General features: G+C 43.4%; 2 protein-coding genes across 2 annotated transcripts; both read right to left on the reverse strand.

The window, feature by feature from the left end:
* Window positions 1-244: 244 nt before the first annotated feature.
* On the reverse strand, window positions 245-2,886 carry LOC123067435 (uncharacterized). Its single transcript, XM_044490231.1, has 4 exons — window positions 2,881-2,886; window positions 2,020-2,489; window positions 1,461-1,525; window positions 245-637 (listed from the first exon to the last, which is right to left on the reverse strand). Exons 1-4 carry the CDS (start codon window positions 2,884-2,886, stop codon window positions 513-515), a joined length of 666 nt encoding a protein of 221 aa, XP_044346166.1. The 3' UTR covers window positions 245-512.
* Window positions 2,656-5,809, reverse strand: LOC123067436 (uncharacterized). Its single transcript, XM_044490232.1, has 4 exons — window positions 5,792-5,809; window positions 4,430-5,043; window positions 3,873-3,937; window positions 2,656-3,048 (listed from the first exon to the last, which is right to left on the reverse strand). Exons 1-4 carry the CDS (start codon window positions 5,807-5,809, stop codon window positions 2,924-2,926), a joined length of 822 nt encoding a protein of 273 aa, XP_044346167.1. The 3' UTR covers window positions 2,656-2,923.
* Window positions 5,810-9,449: the final 3,640 nt, after the last annotated feature.

Here is a 9,449-nt window from a genome sequence, read left to right on the forward strand (position 1 = left end):
TGTGCGAAGCTACACGCGCTATGGTGATGAAGATAATGCAAAATATCAGCGCTGGTGGCTATCGGCAACCATTAAGGCCTCATTTGGTTGTTGGGTAGGAAAATACCAGGGAAATAAACCCCTAGAGGGGGATTTCCCTGTTCTCGTGAGATCCCTCCCCCAACGTGGGAGACGTTCCACTGCCCCAGGTGCCCAAATGGCAACAGGGGGGAGGGAAGGAAATCCCTCAAACAACACAGATAACAAACACAACTCAAATAAGATCACCTGATGATGTAGTACAGCAATTAAGATACAAGGGCTCTGATCCACAAATAATTCAAAAAAAAACATACAAAATTTCAAAATTCATGTAAACTAGAATTTTAAGAAATATTCCAACTGGTAACCATCAATTCACCAAGGTTCAAATATCGGTCGGGCTATGTTTCAATGCGATCAAGTGTTGGCTTAAACTATTTTCATGTGCCATCATCGTTCAAGTTTGTGCACGACAAAATGTATTGAAATTATCAATTGCCATGTCCGAGGCAGAGATACTTTCGAACAAGATGAACTGCAAGGCGAAGATCACTAGCCCTACTCAGGTCTTTTCTCCACTCCGCATCGACATCAGGTACCAACAGCTTCATGTTGACTGAACTACAAAAAAGTTAGCAACAGTTCACAGTTTCAATAGACTATTTTTAAGTATAAGCAGATTAAGATGAAATAGTATCAACCATCATATGATATGTGCAGCGTGCATAAAAAAATCGAGACTACATTGCTTGCGAAAAGAATACAATTTCTTCAAGCTTCTTTGAACATCTACAGATTAATCAGATTCAGAATGTCCTAAGAACCAGAATGCCACTTGCAGTCACTACAAAGTACTCATATTTAATCAGGGAATAAAGCAAAAGAATCATATTTTATGATCCAGCAGGTGTTTGTGTGTGTCATCCTATGACATGTAAAAACGTTGGACAAGATTGTGACCAAAGCAGGCAAGAAAAATTATCACAAGCCGGTATTGAAAAGCACAACCGGAGTAGCAACTTACTAATAAATACGTGGTATGTGGCCACACTCCATTGCTACAAGAAGTTACTTTCCTGATGAGTAAATCATTTGTCAAGCAGATTGCTACAAGTTCACTTGAATGACAATATATCCTAGTTGAAGCAATAGAGAAAAGAAAGTAAAGAAATAACATCTTTAACTAGCTAGGCAGTTGGCAAGCTGGTAGTACTATCTCTGCATCCTCTTTCTTGCTTAATCAAGGTCTGGAAATCAAGGCCAACTAGCTAGGCAGCCAGAAGGAATAACATCTTTCTAATTCTAGCTGCCAACAGAGTAGGTTTAGCTTCAGGTCAATTGATTGAACAAAGATTATAGTCTGACATTAAGCAGCTGCTAGTATATGCATAGCAAAGTAAACATCACCTATCACATCAATGAATTTAAGCTTATCATACCTTTCTTTTTCTTCTCAATGACCAATAAAGACAACAAGATCAAGATGCTATAGTGAGTTGAAAGCCTGCAACACGGCAGCAGTGCTCGAGTTACTATTTATATCTAAAAAAGATGCAGAATAGTTGCTCACAAATGTCACCTGCTCACAAGAACTTGATTCATACAACTATATTGATCTGCTCGCATGTAAATCTAATTAATAATTGGTCTTCTGTACCTCCTATAACATATGAAATCTGATGTCAAACTATTGAAAATACTATGGACAAATACATAACTATGAAATTGAACCAACTGACCCACAGGTCTGGTGCATACAGGTGCAAAGATTTATCAAATATATGCGCAACTACAGGCATCAAGCTTCAGACTTGTTTTCACAATTTGTATGGGGAGCATAGCATGCTACATAGAAACAACTCGTAGGCAGAACACAAGAAAATACAACTGGTAGGTACACAAGAAAAATACAAACTCGTATGCATCTAGTGGTTCAACATCAGGGACGGCGAAGGCATGAACTGAAGAAAATATATGGGGGAGGAGGAGGGGGCTAACCCTTGATCAGATGAGATAGAATACGTTCGCGGACCTGACGCCGTCGCCGTCGCCGGAGGGCATTGGAGCTTCGAGGCGGAGGTTAAATCCGGGGAAGGAGACGGTGACGACCGCGGTCCGTCGCCGTCGCTGGAGGAGCGGAGTTGGATCCTTAGCACCGGAGGGAGGGGGTCGGGAGTGTCACTTCTGTCGCCGGCGGAGGAGCTGGGAGGCGGTCGGGGGCCCTGGATCTTGGTCGACGACGCTGGAGTACGCTCGCCTCTGTCGAGCCATGGATTTCCTCCCCGACCTCTCGGGTCGTGGCTTTCCTCCCCGAGGAAAGGACGTGGGTCGGGCAGGGTTAGCCCTCGAGTGACACGGTCCAAATGACGCGATGAATCTCCCTGGGCCAACTTGGCCCGTGGTTCTCCAACCCCGGGAAATAGCGGGGATCCCCCCGGGATCCCTTGAAACCAAATGAGGCCTAAGGCCTCATTTGGTTGTTGGGTAGGAAAATACCAGGGAAATAAACCCCTAGAGGGGGATTTCCCTGTTCTCGTGAGATCCCTCCCCCAACGTGGGAGACGTTCCACTGCCCCAGGTGCCCAAATGGCAACAGGGGGGAGGGAAGGAAATCCCTCAAACAACACAGATAACAAACACAACTCAAATAAGATCACCTGATGATGTAGTACAGCAATTAAGATACAAGGGCTCTGATCCACAAATAATTCAAAAAAAAACATACAAAATTTCAAAATTCATGTAAACTAGAATTTTAAGAAATATTCCAACTGGTAACCATCAATTCACCAAGGTTCAAATATCGGTCGGGCTATGTTTCAATGCGATCAAGTGTTGGCTTAAACTATTTTCATGTGCCATCATCGTTCAAGTTTGTGCACGACAAAATGTATTGAAATTATCAATTGCCATGTCCGAGGCAGAGATACTTTCGAACAAGATGAACTGCAAGGCGAAGATCACTAGCCCTACTCAGGTCTTTTCTCCACTCCGCATCGACATCAGGTACCAACAGCTTCATGTTGACTGAACTACAAAAAAAGTTAGCAACAGTTCACAGTTTCAATAGACTATTTTTAAGTATAAGCAGATTAAGATGAAATAGTATCAACCATCATATGATATGTGCAGCGTGCATAAAAAAATCGAGACTACATTGCTTGCGAAAAGAATACAATTTCTTCAAGCTTCTTTGAACATCTACAGATTAATCAGATTCAGAATGTCCTAAGAACCAGAATGCCACTTGCAGTCACTACAAAGTACTCATATTTAATCAGGGAATAAAGCAAAAGAATCATATTTTATGATCCAGCAGGTGTTTGTGTGTGTCATCCTATGACATGTAAAAACGTTGGACAAGATTGTGACCAAAGCAGGCAAGAAAAATTATCACAAGCCGGTATTGAAAAGCACAACCGGAGTAGCAACTTACTAATAAATACGTGGTATGTGGCCACACTCCATTGCTACAAGAAGTTACTTTCCTGATGAGTAAATCATTTGTCAAGCAGATTGCTACAAGTTCACTTGAATGACAATATATCCTAGTTGAAGCAATAGAGAAAAGAAAGTAAAGAAATAACATCTTTAACTAGCTAGGCAGTTGGCAAGCTGGTAGTACTATCTCTGCATCCTCTTTCTTGCTTAATCAAGGTCTGGAAATCAAGGCCAACTAGCTAGGCAGCCAGAAGGAATAACATCTTTCTAATTCTAGCTGCCAACAGAGTAGGTTTAGCTTCAGGTCAATTGATTGAACAAAGATTATAGTCTGACATTAAGCAGCTGCTAGTATATGCATAGCAAAGTAAACATCACCTATCACATCAATGAATTTAAGCTTATCATACCTTTCTTTTTCTTCTCAATGACCAATAAAGACAACAAGATCAAGATGCTATAGTGAGTTGAAAGCCTGCAACACGGCAGCAGTGCTCGAGTTACTATTTATATCTAAAAAAGATGCAGAATAGTTGCTCACAAATGTCACCTGCTCACAAGAACTTGATTCATACAACTATATTGATCTGCTCGCATGTAAATCTAATTAATAATTGGTCTTCTGTACCTCCTATAACATATGAAATCTGATGTCAAACTATTGAAAATACTATGGACAAATACATAACTATGAAATTGAACCAACTGACCCACAGGTCTGGTGCATACAGGTGCAAAGATTTATCAAATATATGCGCAACTACAGGCATCAAGCTTCAGACTTGTTTTCACAATTTGTGGGGAGCATAGCATGCTACATAGAAACAACTCGTAGGCAGAACACAAGAAAATACAACTGGTAGGTACACAAGAAAAATACAAACTCGTATGCATCTAGTGGTTCAACATCAGGGACGGCGAAGGCATGAACTGAAGAAAATATATGGGGGAGGAGGAGGGGGCTAACCCTTGATCAGATGAGATAGAATACGTTCGCGGACCTGACGCCGTCGCCGTCGCCGGAGGGCATTGGAGCTTCGAGGCGGAGGTTAAATCCGGGGAAGGAGACGGTGACGACCGCGGTCCGTCGCCGTCGCTGGAGGAGCGGAGTTGGATCCTTAGCACCGGAGGGAGGGGGTCGGGAGTGTCACTTCTGTCGCCGGCGGAGGAGCTGGGAGGCGGTCGGGGGCCCTGGATCTTGGTCGACGACGCTGGAGTACGCTCGCCTCTGTCGAGCCATGGATTTCCTCCCCGACCTCTCGGGTCGTGGCTTTCCTCCCCGAGGAAAGGACGTGGGTCGGGCAGGGTTAGCCCTCGAGTGACACGGTCCAAATGACGCGATGAATCTCCCTGGGCCAACTTGGCCCGTGGTTCTCCAACCCCGGGAAACAGCGGGGATCCCCCCGGGATCCCTTGAAACCAAATGAGGCCTAAAAGAATGTGCAAGGGGTGTGTTGTGCGCTGCGGCGAAGCACGTAAGGGAAGACTCTCCTCAGCCAGTGGTACACAAAAGATGGATATATGGTGAAGACGAGAAGAACTTCGAGCAGGGTGGTGAGTTAACAATAAACAAAGCTTAATCTGTTCGCAATAACATATTAAAAAAATAGTAGCGTGAGTACTAAACCGATTTTTTCTTCTTATTTTCCAGTGGAGAATAGCTTGGCTGACATGGCTAGACAGAATGGAAACGGGTGCAAACTGAAAGGTATACTACATTGAGCTCTTGTATGTACAACTGCATTTATGAATGAGTTATCTGATTTATAGTGTGGGCTGCACAGGCATTCAAATTTCTGACAGCGTAGTTACTTCTGGTGCCCGTGCAATGTGCAATGGCCGTGGCAAATGTAAATTTCCTAAACACTTGTTGCCTTTGAGAATAACCCTAATTGTGAAGATCATGATTGCTTATAATTTTTTTTTATTTTTTTCAGCTACTGCAGTGGATCTGGATGAGCCGACTAAGAAGAGGAGTGGATCAGTTTGGAAGGAAGTGCTAATCATGAGGAGGACTGTTTCAGAAGGTCCAAAAGGTTATTATATGGAAGATTTTACGGTGCATCATAATACACCAAATCACGTGTATTATATGGGCGATCTAACGGATTAGAATAACTGGGCCTTTTTGAGTCCAAGGGTATTTTCGACCTAAATTTTTTATACCTTTAATCGGCCCAATTAAGTCCAGGGGTATTCTCGTCCGAAATTTTTCAATTAAATTAATTGCATTAATAAAACACTTCATTATAGAGGCCCAATCATCGTGTGTACTCTTTTGAAATTTGGTTCAAGCGGTTCGTCCTCTCTCCTCCTCTCGAGCCCTAACCTCGGCGCCCTCGATCATCGCCGATCGCCTCCGGCGCCCTCGATCGCCGCCGATCGCCCCCGGCTCCCTCGATCGCCGCCGATCGCACTCGCCGTGTCACTCCTTCCTCCTGCTCCTACTCCCCCTCCCCCCTCCATCGGAAGTCACCCCACTCAGGTCGTGGCGCCAGATCTTCCGACGAGCCTCCCCTCCTTCCCCGAGCGGACGCCACCTTCCCCGACCTGAGAGGCCACATCATCCTCATCGACGTGCATCAACTTTTTCACGTCGGATCTTCGCTGTAAGTGCCTAGCCATCTCAAATCTTTGATGGTCCCTTATGCTTATAGTACCAATAGGGGTCGGATTTGATTAGGGTTTAGGATATGTCATGTGAGGTTTAGGGTTTATGGTTTCAGAAAGTTGTGACGAGATTCCTATTGAAAGGGAGTGTAAGTTGGATTTAGCTAGGACATGTTGATGTAGTTAGTTAGGGTTTATGGTTTCAGAAAGTTGTGACAAGATTTTTTTCAAAGGAAGTGTAAGTCGGATTTAGCTAGGACATATTAAAGCACTTAGTTAGGGTTGTGTGCCATGAGAATTTGTCAGCAGATTTGGATTCAAAGAAAGTTATTTTGGATTTAGTTAGGAGATGCTTTTGAATTGAGTTTCCAGATATTTTGGATTTAGTTAGGAGATAATTATTTTTGTATGGAGTTTGGAGATATTTTCGACTTAGTGACGAGATAATTTGGATTTAGTTAGGTGATAATTTTGGATTCAGTTAGGACACAATTTTGAATGGAGTTTGCAGATAATTGATCTATCAGGGTGGATCTATCAGGGGACTTGAAAGATTCGTGCACTTTGGATTTAGTTAGGAGATCATCAGTTACAACAAGTACAATCAATTAAATATTTCTGGATTTAGTCAGGGAATATTTTATACTTACTTACAGCTTTTGAAGGACTGAGTTTGGTACATGAATCCGATATGAAAAATTAAATCAATTATTTAAGCAGAGTATTGCATAATTATTATGTATGCTATCCATCCGTAACATTGACTATCTGTTTTCGTTGGCAGCATAACGACATGGATGATAAAGGCAACGATGGCAAAAACTTGGGGAATACAAGCAAGGATGACAAGAACATGAGTGATAGACGAAACGAAGGCAAAGGAGTGGATGGTATGCGCACGGATGATAACGAAAATGAGGATGCAGGCAAGGATGGCATAGACCTGGATGATGTACACATGCAAGGTAAAGGAATTGATATTAAAGGCATGGCTGGTTCAGATCTGAATGAGTGTATGGAATACATAGAGATTGTGAAGAAGACTTTCAGGACTGAGGAAGAAGCCTACATGTTCTACGTAGGCTATGCGAGAAAAAAAGGGTTTGGTGTTAGAAAGGATGATCTGAAGTACAGGGGTCCGGGTCCGAAACAAAATGCATACAGAAGGACATACAAGTGCTGCAAACAAGGATGGCGGGCCCTTAAGCACTTTAACAGAGCTGATAGAAAAAGAACACCGAGGGGTCTTTCTCGGTGTGGGTGTCCCGCTCTTTTTCAGGTTGAGCTACAAGATAGTAGTGGCCTCTGGTTCGTCAAGAATTTTGTGGACAAGCATAACCATCTGTTTGTTCCTGCTGACCTGACTCCCTACTTATCGGCTCATCGTAGAATGACTGACGCACAAAAGGCCGATGTCATCGAGTATGCTGTTGGTGGACTTCGAACACATCAGATTATGAATGTAATGGAGAAGAATGCCGGAGGTCCCGACAAGCTTGGATTTATAGATCGAGACCTATACAACCATGTTTCAATCCAGAAGAAGCGCAAGATAGAAGGCAGTGACGCTAGATATTTGCTTACCTATATGATTGCACAGAAAAAAGCAGACCCGGAATTCTTTTTCAAATACACAAAAGACAAAGAAGGCCATTTGAGGAACATATTCTGGGCTGATTCACAATCCCGGATTGACTATGTTGCCTTTGGTGGTGTCGTGGTGTTCGACAGTACATACCGGTCTAACAAGTACAGGCTTCCGTTTGTTCCATTTGTTGGTCTGAACCATCACCGCAGCACAGTTTTGTTTGGGGTCGGTCTAGTGTCAGACGAGACAGTTGCATCATACCAGTGGCTTCTTCATGTATTTTTGGAGGCAATGTCCCAGAGGGCACCCATTTCAGCAATCACCGATGGGGACGGTTCAATGGCTAAAGCAATAGCTACTGTCTGGACTGGAACAGATCATCGTTTGTGCACGTGGCATATCGAGGAGAATATGGTGATGCACCTCCGCAAGAAAAAGCTTGAGGAATTTAGGGAATTCATTTACCGTCGTTGGGATGTTGATGAGTTTGAGAAAAGATGGGAGGCTTATAAGGTTCGGTTCAAAATAAAACCAACGGGAAAGAGGTCGTCATGGGTTAACAGGATGTACGAGCTGCGACACAAATGGGCTGCTGCGTACACAAAGGGTAGATATTTCCTAGGCATGATGAGTAATCAGAGGAGTGAGTCTCTCAACTCAAGGCTTCATGTGCACCTGAACAGGAAGATGCAGCTTGTTGATTTGTTGCAGCATGTTGAGCACTGTGTATCCATAATGCGTAAGAATGAAGCAGCATTAGACGCAGTAGCAACACATACGATACCCTTCACTAAGCTGAATGCACACCCTCTGGAGATTGCTGCCTCTTATATTTATACAACTGTGATGTTTCCAAAGGTAAAGCGTCAGATTGTCGAAGGGACAAATTGGCAGGTCACGGACCGGGTAGCATGTGACGGTTTGGTCGTGTTTGGAGTTTTGCGCAAAGGCCTATATGATAAAGTCCCATATGGCAGGGATGCTACAGAATTGCAAGGTAAGGAAGGTAAGGATGCTGAGGACTTGCATGCAAAAAATTGGATGCTGAGGATCCCAATGACTTGCAAGGTAAGGATGCTGAGGACTTGCATGCAAAAAACTTGGATGCTGAGGATCCCAATGACTTGGAAGGTAAGGATGCTGAGGACTTGCATGCAAAAAACTTGGATGCTGAGGATCCCAATGACTTGGAAGGCAAGGATGGTGTGGACTTGCATGCCAAAAACCTGGATGCTAAGGATCCCAATGACTTTGAAGGTAAGGACAGTGAGGAGTTGGATGCAAAAAAAATTGGATGCACAAGGCGTGGATGCTAAGACTATGTATTTTATATATCACGTGACTTGTCTGTTTACAGGAGCAAGACTGGATGATGCAGCTTGTAAATGTAAAAAGTTGGAAAGTCAGGATTACCCATGCGCACATATATTCTGCGTTCTGGATCATCTTGGTGTACGCACATTTCCAAAAAAATTGTCAAGAAAAGATGGACAATGCATGCCAAGCCAGCGTTCCCTTCTTCGAGGATTGCGAATACTCATGTATGGTCTGATCACATGAACAAGTACCATCAACTATGCAACATGGCTAGTGACGCTTTATTCACAGCTGCAGCTAGCGATTCACAGTCAGAACAGGTGATGGAGCTCCTCCGGAGTATATTGGTTGATGGAGAAAAAACTGATTTTGATGAAGGCCATAAATCGTTTGTTCCTTTGCCAGCATACTTCTCTGCTGCTCGGGAATGCTGCATTGATGACGTGGAAAATCCAATCAAAATATTTCCAAA

The sequence above is a fragment of the Triticum aestivum genome, chromosome 3B (assembly GCF_018294505.1).
Source record: "Triticum aestivum cultivar Chinese Spring chromosome 3B, IWGSC CS RefSeq v2.1, whole genome shotgun sequence".
NCBI classification, from domain to species: domain Eukaryota; kingdom Viridiplantae; phylum Streptophyta; class Magnoliopsida; order Poales; family Poaceae; genus Triticum; species Triticum aestivum.